The sequence below is a fragment of the Elgaria multicarinata genome, chromosome 1, assembly GCF_023053635.1.
Source record: "Elgaria multicarinata webbii isolate HBS135686 ecotype San Diego chromosome 1, rElgMul1.1.pri, whole genome shotgun sequence".
In the NCBI taxonomy this organism is placed as follows: Eukaryota; Metazoa; Chordata; class Lepidosauria; order Squamata; family Anguidae; genus Elgaria; species Elgaria multicarinata.
In genome coordinates, this window is record NC_086171.1 from 122,036,762 (window position 1) to 122,052,522 (window position 15,761).

At 39.8% G+C, this 15,761-nt stretch overlaps 1 protein-coding gene across 1 annotated transcript in view; it reads left to right on the forward strand.

Annotated features, from left to right (window-relative positions):
* CCDC18 (coiled-coil domain containing 18) overlaps window positions 1-15,761 on the forward strand; it is a 44,137-nt gene that overhangs the window by 11,371 nt on the left and 17,005 nt on the right. Inside the window, exons 10-18 of the mRNA XM_063135869.1 lie at window positions 1,739-1,812; window positions 1,910-2,061; window positions 5,780-5,997; window positions 7,337-7,447; window positions 7,737-7,868; window positions 10,087-10,221; window positions 10,982-11,059; window positions 12,731-12,847; window positions 14,434-14,601. Coding sequence (XP_062991939.1) covers window positions 1,739-1,812; window positions 1,910-2,061; window positions 5,780-5,997; window positions 7,337-7,447; window positions 7,737-7,868; window positions 10,087-10,221; window positions 10,982-11,059; window positions 12,731-12,847; window positions 14,434-14,601 — 1,185 coding nt within the window. The remainder of the gene's footprint in view (window positions 1-1,738; window positions 1,813-1,909; window positions 2,062-5,779; window positions 5,998-7,336; window positions 7,448-7,736; window positions 7,869-10,086; window positions 10,222-10,981; window positions 11,060-12,730; window positions 12,848-14,433; window positions 14,602-15,761) is intronic.

A 15,761-nucleotide genomic window follows, 5' to 3' on the forward strand; every position in this document is an offset into this window, starting at 1 on the left:
GTCTTTTGTATTGTTAGCACTGATCTAAATCTTGGCCATAGAACTCACAGTTGCGGAGTATAATGCTCTATTTAAAAACATAGAGTAACCTATTTATTTCATTGGAGCTTGTAATGGGAATTGTGCTCAGATTGTACTCTCAAGGGCCATTTCTAGCACTGCAAAATTTCTACACAGAGAGCAATTCCTAGAGGGAAATGACATACCCTTTTTTCGCTAGTTAAGTGTTGTCTTAGGAAGCTGTAAATAGGCAACGACCAATATCAAGAACAGAGTACAATTTCTTCCCCTTGATATGGGCAATAATGGTTGCTGGTGATACTTTACATACTTCTGTTGAGTAACTCCTTACCATTGTCCCTCAAAGGAAAAGAAAACCCTTCCTTAGTTATATGGCATATCCTTCCTTGAAAGATATGCCATATAATGCACCCATAAGTCAGTGCAGCCTCAACAAGTTCTCAGGACAATCAGGGCATGACATCACCTCAACATTTGCAAGTGATGTGCCTGTCTGAAAAGCCAATCTGCACCTCACAGAGGCAGAGGATGAGTTCACACATACCGCTAAGCCACCCTGATGGACAAGCCAATGTGGGTTGGTTTTACACTCACCAATCCATATTACTCCTGTCAGATTATTGGTTGAGCAGCAGCTTGGCCTGAATCTTTCCCTCCAAACCTCCAGCCTATCCCTACATGTATCCCTTTATATGGCAGCCCGTCTTATCTCCTCAACCCAGCCCCTTCCGCATTCTAATCACTACCCTTTTTCATAGCACTTATTTCATTCGCCACATTTTTAATTTGATTTTTCAGTGCCTCTGAAGTGTGCAAATGGGATCCTATTCCACCCCTAACCCAGCCCACTTGATTTTTCGCAAAAGCGCAGATTCAGCCGTCCCTGTCTTGTCAATTTCCTTGTATGTTACAGCTGTCAAAGGGAGCCCTGAAATGGAGTAGGTAATATACAAGGAAATTTGTTATTGGGTTCTGTCTTCATAATAAAGCCACCTTAAGGGCAAGCTACCCTCAACAATCCTATTATAAGCCATGGGTTCTTGTGGTAACTTGTTCAGGAAAAACAACCCACGCTAAACAGCCTGTGCCAGATTTGGAATCACAGTAAGCTATGCTGACACTAACAAGGCTCACAACCCACCATGGCTTACCATGACATGTGAACCCGGTCAGATATTGTGGAATAGCAGCCACAGGTCCCAGCGTTCTGACATAAAGGTGTCAATTTCTAATCTCTATATTGGCATAAGTGCAAAAGCAAATAATGAGGAAAGTAAATAAAAATTTGCCATGATATAGAGAAGGCCAAAGATTGAATATGCCTGGCATATTTTTCTTTTCCTGTCTGTGTCACATTTCATGTCACTTCAGAAACATCCCCGAAGGTTTTCCGGTATTGAGAAGTGACTTGCAATGTGATGGGGACAGATGGTATTCTATAAAGAGAGAGCAGCTTCATTAAATGCATAGAATTATTGTACCGCCACCCTTGAATCAAAGCCCATCTATATGGACATGATGTAGCCAAAGATCAGCACTTTTAATTCCTGCTACTTGCAGTGGGCAAACGTGTGCTTGGCTATCACCTATTGAAATAAAGTAGAATTTAAGTGTTCCACCTTGGTGGGATGGTGCCCATTAAGTTTTCCCAAACAATAAATGATCAATTATAAACAATGCTTTTATGTTTGTGTCTTCTCCTCCACTTAACTTTTAGGTTAAGCATTATTCTAATGAAGCATCATCTGCCAATTGCTGTGAGTCAGCTAGATCCCTGATAGAAGAGCTACGGTATTGTATTTTTTTTAAAGTGACTGTAGAGTACTTGAATGTATTAGAAGTGACAAAAAGAAACACAGGACTGTTCTACAATTTTTATTTTTCCTAGACTAAAACTGAAAATGAAAGAAGCAGGGATTCAGAAACTTCAGGCAGAACTTATGGCCAGTAAGATAGGTCAAGGATTCTTTGAAGAAAATGAGGGACAAGGATTGCACAGCCTAGAAACTGAACCAGTAAAACTCACTGGAAATCAAACAGGTATGCGTGATGGCTATATTGTATCTCCAGTATTAGTGGCAGTATGTCTCTGACCACCAGTTGCTGAAGAACACAACTGGGGGAGTGCTATACGCTCATGTCCTTCCCAAGGGCTTCCCAATAGCATCTGGTTGGCTACCATGAGAACAGAATGCTGGTCTAGGCAGCCCATTGGTTTGATCCAGCAGGGCTGTTCTTATGAATGTATAATACCTTAAAATATACAGATGCAAATGTTTATTTTAGGGGACTTACGCAAGTGTGCAGGGCTGCAATGCCGCCTGTCCACTATTGAGCCCAACATAGCCATATTTACCCTCTTGTCAATGTCCTTGACAGATTCATCATCCACTTCACAAAAAGGAAATAATGTTGTGAGCCCTTACAAATGCAGGAAAGTGTTTGCAAATGTTTCCCTTAGGGTCTTGTGCAAGACGGCATGGCCGTCTGTCCAATATTTAGCCAAACATACTGATATCTCCCTCCTGTCAATTTCATCCACCACTTTGGTGCTTCCCTTGCTAGTGAACACCTTTTTTTAAAAAAAAATGGCTGCCTCACATTCTACTGAAGTAATAACACCCCTAAAGTTCCTTCTCTTCTGCAGCCACTTTGGCGCCCCTCCCCTTTCATGCTTTTCGCTTCCCTCCACTGATCTCCATTGCTAATTGTCAGATGTACATAAGGTTTACAGAGTAGTGAGCGGGATAGCTTAATATATGCAAATTTCATGACATATCGGGAACTGAGTGGGTAAAAATATGCGAATTTCAAAGCAGACAGGTGAGGCTAAATATATGCAAATATCATGGCAGAGCAGTAAAACGGAGGGGGGAAATTATGTAAATTTAAAGGCAGAGGAGTAAAATGGATAGGGAAATTACACAAAATTCCTAGCAGCAGATGTTTACTTTTGCACAGGACTGATTTTTTTTTAATGTGAATGCCTTCAGGACATTCATTGTTATTTATTACGGTCACAGACCAGCAAAATCAACACCAAAACATGCAAAGGATAGATAAAAAGTGACATAAAAACAAAATACAGCTTGGTGAGTTGCTTCTCTCAGAAGGATTGCAATGTTATTTTTCTAATTTGCATCGAGGTCATGAGAAACTTAGAGACCCGTTCAGTAATATGGGAGGACACATCCCTTAAACAGATTAATACCAACGTTGTGGGGCTATATCCAGAAAAGGCTGTTAATAAAGGAAAGATTAACTTTTTTCTGCATTCCTCATACATGTTACAATGCAAAATGCCATGTTCAACAGATTCTATTGCTCCAGAACCACAGGGACATATCCGTTCATTAACCGGGATCTTACTAAATCGTCCTTCTAGTAATGCTGATGGCAACACATTAAAGCGAGCAAGGGTAAATGCTCTCCTATACTTGGGAATAGTTAAAACATACAGATATGAAGCTGCAGTGAGTCCATAGTTATTAAAATTATTATAGAGCAGTGGAGAGCAAGATTTGTTAGCAGCAGTTCTTAAATGCTATAGATCTAGTTCTATTAGTCTTTGAACAACAAGAGATTGGGCCTTCTGGAGCCCATAGTTGCCTACAGCTTCCACAGAGGAGCCCAGCCTAAGTAGCTTCTTCTCCATCTCTCTCATCCAACGAGTGACATAGGAATCTGAGAGCAGCAAAAAGAGATAGCTACCAGGAGCTGCAAGGAAGTGTAGCCGTAGCCACCATTTAAAGGCCTCGATCCATGCCTTGCATTCAACTGATCTAATACCCACTTCCAGATAAATAGCTGCGTTCCCCACACAGGAAGGGAGGCCCAGTAGTTTTCTAAGAAATACAGATCTGACTCTTTCAATTTGGGCATTTAATCCCAGTATCCAAATAGGAATACTGTAAGTAAGTTGGGCCAGAGTCTTAGCTTTGTAAATTTGAATTGCAGAAGGGATGAATTGACCACCTTGCATAAAAAAGCATCTTAGGATCAGCTGCTGACTAGAATTTGCTGAATTAATTGTCTGCCTTCTTTGTTCAGACCAAGCTCCAGTGCTCTGCATTTGTATGCCTAGATATTTTATATGGGCAACTTGCTCAATGATATTACCATTTAAAGTCCATCTGTATAGCCTTTACTGGTGAAGGAAAGCTGTATCATTATGAGGTGCTTATTTCTGATATCCAAAGGAATCTAGGGACAGATAGCTCTCTGGCTAGTACTAAATATTATAGGAATAAGACCTGGTTTGACTGTGATTGTATGTTGCTCAAGAAACAGATTAGCCAGGTTTATTCTATATACTGTAATAGGGGTGATAAACGTCTTCCTGAAGTGTATTATGAACTGAAACGAGAATACAAAGCACTTATTATTCGAAAGAAAAGAGCTAAAGAGAGAGAGAAATGGAATGAACTACTATATGCCTTCAGGACATTCTCTGGTGTCTTTTTTTCAAGATTTCAATGAAATATTTAAAATTCATGCTGAGGCAACGGGTGCTGAGAAGGGCAGAGAGAGAAGGGCTGCGTCACTGGTAAACCACCCATCAGAGCAACACACCGTGGCTTAGCGTGACATGCCAGCCAAGCCATTATAACATTTATTAGATGCCTCATATGCTTTCTGACCTCTTCCTTTCCATGTTGACCCAATTAAAATGGAGTACTGTTGAATTTATTTTACTTTCCATTACAAATTTAATATATCAATTGATACCTGTGACCCTTTTACCTTAATGATGTTTATTGTTATGAGGCAAGTACAGTTTAATTTTTTTGCTCTAGAATCCAATATTTTCTGGGATAATTTGTATATCTGGGGCTTCGGGTTAGCATACATGTTACCTGATCTGTGTGGTGAGCTGCTTCCCTGTGATGATTTTCTACATCACACAGTAATGTATGGGGTCCACTCCAAATGATATGCAGAATTTCTGTACCTGCAACAGACATCTCCAGGAACATTTGGTGGAGGTTTATGTTATTGGGAGCTTCTATGTGATATGTTGGCATACATAACTCCAGGGCACACACAGTGGCTTGTCACGCAGATTTGGTAACATGTAGACTGGTTCCTAATTGTATTAGTTCAAGGTGATGTCACCTTTGGGCTAATTTTGAGAATGAACTCTTTTTGGGTAATTTTGCATGTTCTGACTGACTTCGCTGCATTCAGATGTTACAACAAACCATGGTTTGTTATGAGGCAAGTGTGCTATGACATGCCTTGGTTCATGCTCTTCTCCCCTTCCTCACTCCTTCATCTGTGAGAGGAGAAGATTTGAACAAACCACCATTTCCCATTTTGTTTGAATATAATTTATTCATTTATTTATTACATTTCTATACCTCCCAATAGCCGGAGCTCTCTGGGCGGTTCACAAAAATTAAAAACATTCAAAGTATAAAACAACAGTATAAAACCATAATATAAAATACAATATAAAAGCTCAACCAGATAAAAACAGCAGCAATGCAAAATTACAAATTTAAAACACCAAGTTAAAATTTATAGACTGTTAAAATGCTGAGAGAATAAAAAGGTCTTCACCTGGCGTCTAAAAGCATATAATGTAGGTGCCAAGCGAAGCTCCTTAGGTTAAGAAACATATAGATAAAACAGGAAACTGCAGTTTCTTCCAAACCAGAAATGGAATGCATGCCTTTATAACCCTGTAGTTTCTAAATGTTTGTAATTATAAGTGTATTAACTTACTGTGTCTAAAATTACTGTTTCTTTTGTGAAGAAAGAAAATGCCAACAATTGGAACTTATCAGTAAACAGTTTGAAAAGGAGAAGCAAAGATTAATTAGACAATTAGAAGAGCTACATAGTCAGCTGGAACGATCTGAAGAGGAGAACTCTTTTTTAAAGAATAGCATGGCCCAAAGAACTAGTCATTTTCAAGCACTACAAGAAGAACTATTGGAGAAAGCTACAAAATCTAGCAGCTTGGAAAGAGAAGTAAGTGGAAACAAAAACGCCTGTATTCTTAGGAGTGATCTAGTTAATTTCATAAAGACAGTTTCTGTTATGAAAGGCCACACAATTGCCCTTTAGATGTTATAGATGCTATTCTTATTAGGACTGAAGGACATGATTGGATGGTAGCAATCAGCTCCACTCACGGGGTGGGTGGGCCTTTTTATTGTTACAGGAACACAGTGAGTGAACCTGTGAAAAAGCAGTCTAAAGGGCTCCATAGTTAATCATAAGAACATAAGAAGAGCCATGCTGGATCAGATTGAGGGTCCATCTAGTCCAGGACTCTGTTTCAGCCAGAGATCAACAAAGCAGGACATGGTACAACAGCACCCTCTCACCCATGTTCCCCAGCAACTGGTGCACACAGGCTTACTGCCTGAATACTGGAGATAGCACACAACCATCAGGGCTAGTAGCCATTGATAGCCTTCGCCTGCAGGAATTTATCCAACCCCCTTTTAAAGCCATCAAAATTGGTGGCCATCACTACATCTAGTGATGGCCACATTATGGTAGTGAATTCCATAATTTAATTATGCGCTGTTTAAAGAAGTACTTCCTTTTATTTGTCCTAAATCTCCCACCAATCAGCTTCATGGGATGGCCCTGGGTTCTAGTATTTTGAGAGAGGAAGAGAAACCAAAAAACATGCCGGTAGTAAACTTCTTTTTATTTAGTAATTCTAGAGGCCCTGTCCTTTAGGTTGTTGCTGCTTTCACAGTGATAACTCACATTGGAATTGCAATTCTTAACTTGGCTCCTCCAAACCATCAGTTAGAGCCTATCAAGATGGTCAGTCAAAGAGTGCCCGAAGTGTATTTTTGCCTTTGTAGCATAGTTCCATAAACCCAAATCCAGCATACTGGATCCAGCATACTGGATTTATCCTATCCCTGTGGATTTATCCACAGGGATAGGATAAATCCAGGATAATTTATCCTATCCCTGTGTAATGCTGGGGGTGCTTATGTAATCCTTGTTCCAGGTGTGGCAGCTGTCTGCTACTTATTTTAATGAAAAGCAAATGGGAAATAAAATGCAGAGTATTTCTGGGGATGGAGCGGATTGTGAATGAAAGTGTGCTTTGAGCTAAGAATTATTTTTAAAAGTTTTAGGCAGGAAGAGTTGTGTTGCTTGCCATCACTGACATCTGGCTATTGGGCGGTATAGAAATGTAATAAATAAATAAATAAATAAATAACACTGTCCAAGAGGCACAGATAACATTCAGTGGGTGGGAAGGCATCACTATTTATGCAGAAATCCATCTTTATTCTTTTATTTTTGTGCATTTGAAATATACGTATGTTCTTTGTAGATGGCAAGGAAATCTTCTCAACTTTCAGCCCTTGATAAACAGTTAGAAGAAAAGACAGTTGCTTATACAAATGCAGCTGCAAGAAAAACTGAGCTGGAACAGGAATTATTGGTAAAACTTTTGTAATCTTTTCACAACATTTTGGAACATTGGAAGATGTATTCACATTTGTCATGTCATACAAAATATATGAACAAGCTTTGGTGCATTCACCAATGTAAATACCTGTAATGTGATTTTAAAAATGAAAGCGTTTTCCTTAAATTCTTGCTTACAGTTTGCTACAATTTATGCTTACCCATTTTCTAGGTGCGCTTCACAATGCAATGATAAGGCATTGAAAGAGCCACATACTTTTCCTACCCGATAGTAAATGTCAAAAGTGTGGTCATTTTTCTAGGAAGCGAATTCTCAGCTTCACAACTTGGAAAGAAGCATCAATGAGGAACATGAGCACTTCTCCATAATGCTAGAAAAAACAAAGATAATTCATCTCGAGCAACACAAAGAGATGGAAAAGCAGGTTGAATTAGTAAGTTTCTAACTCATATAATATTCATTACCATTTCTCCGGACTGTCACATACAACTTTTTTCAGCAACTATAGGTTTTGGTGATCTGTAGCAATTTAAAAAGATGCAGTATTTCTTTGCAATATTCCTTTTGGATTTGATCCACATGTGGAAGCAGCCATATGTGTGACCACTTGAAATGTAGATGCATGGAAGCTGCTGCTGTTTGTGGGAGGCAGCCCCCTGCATGGCTCTGTTCTCATCATGTTATTGCAGGTCTCAAAAAATGAATGGGCTGGCATTCGAATTGATAGAATATTGTGGAGAACAGTTCCCCATAAATGATTTGCCACAGACTTTCAGGTTATCTGAAAGACTGTACTCTCCCTTATGAGCCTGCCCGTGCCCTGAGATCTTCAGGGGAGGCCCTTCTCTCAGTCCTGCCATCATCGCAGGCACGCCTGGTGGGAACACGGGGAGGGCCTTCTCGGTGGCTGCTCCAAGGCTCTGGAACTCCCTTACCAGGGAGGTTAGACTGGCTCCCTCCCTTGCTATGTTTCTGGAGGCAGGCAAAAATGTTTTTGTTCTGGCTGGCCTTTGGGGTGTAGTCCACATTGGATTTTTTAAAAATTGTCATCTGTATTTTAAATGTTTTTAATGTTTTTAGTATTACGGTGGGTTTAATTATATTTTAACTATTGTATATATCTATTTATATGTTTTAATTGTATATATTTTAAATTTTTAAAGCCACCTTGAGTCCCAGTATTGGGGAAAAAGCTGGGATACAAATCATCATCATAATCATCATCATCCGGTGTTGGGCTGCATGTCTGAACCAGCCCTTAAAGGTGCAAGCCTATGCATGTTTAAACAGAAAAAAATCCTAAAATTCCCAGCATTCCCCAATCAGTCACAGGGAATGCTGGGAGTTGTAGGACCTTTGTCTGTCTAAACATGTATAGGATTGTGCTCTTAAGCATTTGTGCCTTATTTCTGATTTTAAAAAGACCAAGACTGTTCTTAGATGATGATTGGACATAAAGGATAAAAGATTTTCAGTCTTTTGGAACACACCGTCTCCAGAATTCACATGAGAAGGTTCTAGCACAGAGATGCAATTTGCCACTGGTCTGGCATGATTAGCTACTGTCTCCAAGCAATTATTCCTGCCCACCTCCTCTCTCATCCACTGTACTGCTACATGCCTCTTAGAACTCGAAAGCTGGAAAACACAATTTTGCTTGTTTCCAGCATAGAAAAAGAGCAGCACAGTGCTGTCATACTTGCGTGTACTTCATGGCCCTGTAGAGCTACCTATTGCTGTAATGTTTCCTCATGCCAGAAATAGCTCTGCTGGAATATTGCAACTGCTTGTTCAACTTTTAACATTCCAAGAACTGCAGCCAGGATGTTCTGAGTGTTTGCACTGCTGCAGTGAAAGGGTATTTGTGAAAGGGGTGTGCATGAATAGTGTGTGAGGTGATTGAGGGGTCTTTCCAGAATGTTTGCTTATCTAGTACCATTGATGGAGAGGCATGTCATCTCTCCTCCATTTCTAAGAAGGATTCCAGCCAAGCTATTTAGTTCCAAGGTGGGCTTTGGCTCTTTTCCCCTAAATTCAGCACACCACATTGTAGAATCTGTAAAGGTTAGCCCAAGGTTTTATTCTAAAACATATTGACTGTTTACACATCATGAGAACCCATACCTCAATTAAGTTGTTGACATAACCCACAATAGGGCCATTGACGATCAAGCACATTGTGTTTTGTTTTTCCAAATTATGGGTTGTTTTGTTTCGCCCCCTCGCTGGCTCCTAGCCTCTATCTGAGGAGCCTTTGTGACACCAAACAGCCGCACCAGCAGCCTGTGCACAACCCACAATTCTGGGTTCGGATACAACAAGAACCCATGGCTTGAACCCAACAACAAGCTATGGGTTCACTTTGAGGCTTGTTCGTGGTTAACAACTCACAGTTAACCCATGTTCCTGGATTTGGACATAATTACAAGTGTCAATTCACCATAGCTTAATTAAGCCACGGGTAATAATTACATGTTGTCAGGGTCAATATATATGTCAGAAGTATAAAATATAGTTGGTTGCACTGTTGAAATAGGTAGCATGTAGATAGACCCATTGTTGTTGGTGATTAATAGCAGTTAAGTTTCTTCTAACAAATATGTGAAAAATACTGTAGAAAGGGCAATCAAGAATTATTATTTTTTATATAGCTTCAGTCTCTACTAGAGACTAAAAACCAACAATTCCTGGAACAAGAGAACACAATGTCCATTTTACAGCAAGATCTATTATGTAAACAACGTCAGCTGGAGTCACTGGATCGACTGCTAATAGAAAGCCAAGAGGTAGCATTTTTCCTGAAATACTTCTTGCAGAGTATGTTTTTTCTTTATTTTATGCTTGTTCCAGGACTGTGTTTGGCTGCTTGAGAAAGTGCTGTTTGCAGACTAATGCTTGCCTTGCCTATCTCAAAATGTCTTGGGGTGTTTGGGGGATGGGTGGAGTGGGGAGAGCCTGCCTTCAGTCACTCTGTAGTAGAGCAGAGGCTTTGCATTCAACTGGTCCCATGTTCAGCGTCTGCCACCCATACTTAAAATATTGCCAGATAGGTGGCCTGGGAAACATCCATGTCTGGGAACTCTGAGAATCACTGCTAGTCAGACTGGATAAACTTAAGTATATATCTAAGTATATGTTTCATATGTTCATATCAGCTGTGTCTACATATGTCTTTTGTAGTTGCTAGAGGTGGCTAGGGAGACAGAGGAATGGTTTTCTGCTGCCTCCTGCTCAATGCCTGCCATCAAGTATTCTGTGATGTTCCCATCATTTAAGCAGCATTTTATAGTTCAAACTCAACCCTTTCCCTTGTTTGATCCTAAGCTGCTCTTTGGATCCCAGCCAATGTCTGGATTAGCTCTTAGAGGCCCCATATCCAAATGGCATAACTGAGAACTGTTGGGATAGAGCTTGGCCATCGTAAGACACAGACATATATGGTTTGATCCAGTTTAAGCTTTCTATAGATTGACTATTTAAGAAGTAAGCTGTAATACCTAGTTATAACATCAGATATTTTCTTCTGCTGATGCTGAATGCAAACAGGAAATGGAAAAGCAGAAAACCAAGAAGCATGAAGCTTTAAAGACGTTACAAGGCCAACTCACTGAAGAAACCCTCAAGGTATGTGGCTTCTCACTTCTGGCTTTTTATGACTTGCAGTATCTTTCTGTTCCTTTCTATATTTTATTACTGAAGTATTACATTGCTTACACTGAAGGTTCAACTTAACATCAAATATTTGCAACCTTTCATTTTGAAAAAGAATAAATAAAGTTGTTTTTCCTTTGGCCATCAAGGTAATGTTGAGCTGTTTATGTTTGTAAAAAAAAGTTCTTCATAGTTCCATGTTTTACCTTGTATCTTGTAAGGTTTATTAAGTGTGCAATCTTTTGCATGTTTAGATAGGGAAAAGTCCTGCAACTCACGTAATTTCCCAGCGAGCCATGATGCCTCAGGAATGCTAGGTGTTGTAGGACTTTTTCTGCCTAAATATGCATAGGACTGTACCCTAAATGATACTACCGTATATGTTAATTGTTATCATCATCATTTCATCTATAATAATACAAATATATCTGTCTGTCTGTGTGCACCATAACATGAAAACTGAAAACTAGACAGCTGAAACTTGGCATGCATACTAAAGGGACCCTAAGGTTGTTCACCTTGTGGTTATTTTTATTTTAAAATGCATTAATTAATTTTAATTAATTTAAATGTGCCTGTGTATTTGAAACCCAAAGTACTTTCTTCAGTTACTACATGGCAGACTTCCCTAACCAGCACATAGCTTTGCAAAGAATACAATTTGAAGCTGGGGGGGAATAATCTGAGAAACAGTTATTTCAGACCTTCCCACTCAATGGGGGAAGACAATTGAGCATAGAGCTGGTGTACATGGGGGCTTTGAGGGCAGGACTAACATATACAGCCCTACTCTTCCCTTCACAGGTACAGGTAACTACTGCTGAATAGGCCTATAGATGAGGTCTTCCAAGCCCTCCCACTGAGAAGTGAGGCAACAGAGACTCGTGGTGCAATCCACAAACTCTTTTATTCAGTTATAGCACTTCTTCAAACTTGAAGCGACTACAAAGGCTGGAAGCTGTCCTCAGAGCCGAATTAGCTAAATAGCGCTTTGGTTAAGAGAGCTACTGAAAGCAGGACAGTTGCCTTTCTACTAATGGATGGGTTTCCTGCCATGCTTGGCTGGCTTTTTGGGGGCTCCTTCCTTCAGGGAAGATTCTCTGGACCCAACTTTTGACAGGCAGCCAATCTGGTGAGGCGCTCCCACCTCCTCTCAGCTCTACCCGCTTGGTGGCAGGCTCTGGCATTTGTCAATTCTAATGCTCCCTCCCCTTCCGACAGAGACTGGGTTCCCACAGGGATGGGGGAAGAAGGTCTCTGACCCTGGCCCTCCTGGTCGATAAGCCCTTGGGAAGGTTCTTCGCTTACTCCTGGAGAGTCTTGGGGAATTTCCTCCCCTGCTCCCAGTCTCAGCTGGGCTTCTTCTAGCTCCCTCCAAATAGGAATCAGAGGCAGCAAACAATTGGAGCCTGGGCCCAATCCTGACAATAGTGTTTTTTTAAAAAAAACATGTTATCCAACCAAATATGTATTGTTATTTAAAGAACAAAAATATTTTTGTCTGCTAAGATATTAACCAAAATTATGTTGACTATGTACCTGTAACCAAAAGCAGCATATTTGATTCTACTTTAATGCTTATTTAGATTTTGCAAATATTTGGGCACAGCTACTTGCTTCCCATTGTTATGTGATCTCTTTTAGGTTAAACAACTACAGACGGCATTGGATATCTATAAAGAAGACCTAGCGTTATATTTAAATCGTCTAGAAGAAAATAAAATGTTATTTGAAAAGCAGCTGAAGAAGAAATCTGAAGAGGTAAACTTGATGTTTCTGATAGTCTTACTATCACATTACATCTGTGCTTTGTTAGCTGCCCTAGCTCCCAGTCAGTTTCCAGTCACAACTTCATGTGCTGGTTTTAACCTTTAAAGGACTAAACAGCTTGGGACCAGATTTCTAAAACATGCCTTCTCCCATAGATATTTTCCTAAACCTTAAGATATTCAGGGGCCCTCCTCTGAAAGTCCCTGCCAAATGAAGTGAGGCACATAACCACTGGGGATTGAACCGTTTTAGTAGTGGAATAGCTTTCCTGGAGAGGGCACCTGGTGCCATCTTTTTGGCCTTTTTGGTGACAGGTGAAGATCTTTTCGTCCAGCCCTTTTAAATAACTCATCTCATAGTTTGGGCCTGACAATTTTAAAATGCGCATTTTAAAAAAATGCATTCATTTTTATTATTTTGTATTGTGTTTCAGTGTTGTATTTGTTTTCTGATATGCCTAGAGAACTTATTTTTTTATTTTTTATTTATTTAAGGATTTTTATGCCGCCATTCAGCCAAAAAAGGCTCTCACGGCGGCTTACAAAAATATTTCTTAACTTGTATTATGGGAATACAGTAACAGTGCAACTCTATGCATGTCTACTTGAAATAAGTCCCATTGAGTTCAGTAGAGCTTACTTCCAAGTAGGTGGGCATAGGATTGCAGCCTAAGTAAAAAAAAAAAAGTGTTGCAAATGGTATCAATATCCCCATGTGGTGGTAGTTGAATCTGCGTTTAGAAGAAACTTATACTGGTCATGGAGAAAATTAGTCTGGTTGTTATAGATATTTTACTAGAAGCAAATGTAAGGAAAGAGCAAGCTTTACTGATATACTGCTGCAACAGGACTGAAATCATAACATGTGGCTAAGGATTTAAAGACTGGGCTCATGCTAACCCATAATTTGCAGAACAACTCATGATGGGTTAGCGTGTTGTCGGTGGAATGTTTCCCTCCCCCTCCTCTCAATGGGTTATTTCTCCCAAATAAGCCACCCTGAGAACCCACAGTCTGCAATAAGAATTAAGATCAGCCAAAACCACTGTTGCTGCTCTATTCCTCTCAAGTGTCCTCCATTCCTGGCACAAAGGAAGCTTGGATACCTGCCCAGCAGGGTGGGAGGACTACAGGAGGAGGAGAGGTGGGAGGGAGGGTGAAATAAGCTACTCTGTGTAGCTTGCTTTCCTGATCATTTGACAGGAGCACAGTAGGTTGTCTTCATAACCACCAACCACCATAGCTTGCCACCCACTGTGGGTTACTGTGATGTGTGAACCCAGCCATTGTCTGTCACTCATTAGCATGCAAATATCTCTGAAAATCAGAACTCATCCTGAATTACTCTAAATACACCTTTTCAGGACCTAGTCATTTCAAGCTGGACTAGATTTTCAAGCATAGATCATGCTGTGTATATTTGATTTCAGTTTCTCATGGATTTTAGTGATAAGAACCAGAATTTAGTAGTAGTTTACAGTTGTTCCCAATCTGCTCTTCTAAGGACGATTAAATGGGAGCAAGCTGAGAATGTACATCAAATGGTTTTAGTGCTTCATCATATTGGTGTGTTTCTAGGTGCAACGTTTGCAGAAAGAAATAAAGTTAAAGAATGACAATCTTCAGTCAACTTGTGAACAGAACTTAGTTCTACAGCAAACACTGCAGCAGCAGCAGCAGATGTTACATCAGGAAACCATCAGAAATGGTGAACTAGAAGACAGCCAAACAAAGCTCCAAAAGCAGGTGCATTCCTTATGATAAATATTTTAAATGATCTGTAAAGGGTATCTTGACTTCATATTATAGTTATTACTGAAAGCATATCAAATAATATTTGGAAAACAAAATTAAAATATTGACTGGGCTCCAAAGAGCTACTTTGTGTGTGCCCAAGAGTTTGAACATGACCAGTGGAATTTGACTGTTTTTCTTTGAATAGAAGACCTCCCCCACCCACGTGCTATGTCATAAGTTGTTCTTAAAAGTCCTATCAGTTTCACTAGGGTTTTTTTGCTACGTGGGATGAGGGGCTACTGTTTCAGGAACACAATCCCAAAGGCGTGTTGAGCATACAAAAGTAGCTGTGTTTGGATCTTTTGGGAACCTGCCTATTGCCTGTGGTCCAGAAACGCATGGGTGTAGCATAGGCCTATGCACATGCTGTTCTACAGTCAGGTGCAAGCCCCGTTTGCACAGGATCATGCTTTTCTTGATTTCTGAAGCTTGGTAAAATTTATTTCCAGATACTAGCCTACGTCTACCGTTAGTGTAATCCTATGGATTATTACTCAGATGCCCTCCTGGATTCATTGGGGCTTATTTCCTAAGAAATGTGTTTGTACAGTTCAGTCTTTCCGTGCTTCGTTGGTTTAGTGAGGTTTGACTTGATTTGGATAGTGTCTGTTATCTGAAAGTAATTAGACTTAACTCCTTGGAAATGGCTTTAGGATTGCCAGGCAGGAGTCTCCAAGCTGATAATTTCACAGCATTCTTGTTAAATTTAATGAAACTTCTCTAGAGTAATTGGCTTTTAATGTAATTCTTCAGTGGCTCTATTACTTTGTTGGCCCTTTGATGGGAAAATTAAATAGTATTCAATACCTGTATATCAGAACTGTGATTTAAAAGCAGCAGAGACATTTATATTTCAGTTCTGTTACATGTTTCTTGAAAACAATAATTTTCAAAAAGGAGGAATCATATTCATTAAGCAAACAGTAATGAAAGGTGTGTATATATATATGTATATATATATATTTGTTTTCAGAGATTGTATACCTGAAAGCTATATATAAATGGTTAATATATATAAATAACAAAAATAACTGAAAATAGTGCAATCCTATGCATGCATGTATACTCACTTGGATGCAAGTCCCATTGAACTCCCAGGACTTCTAACT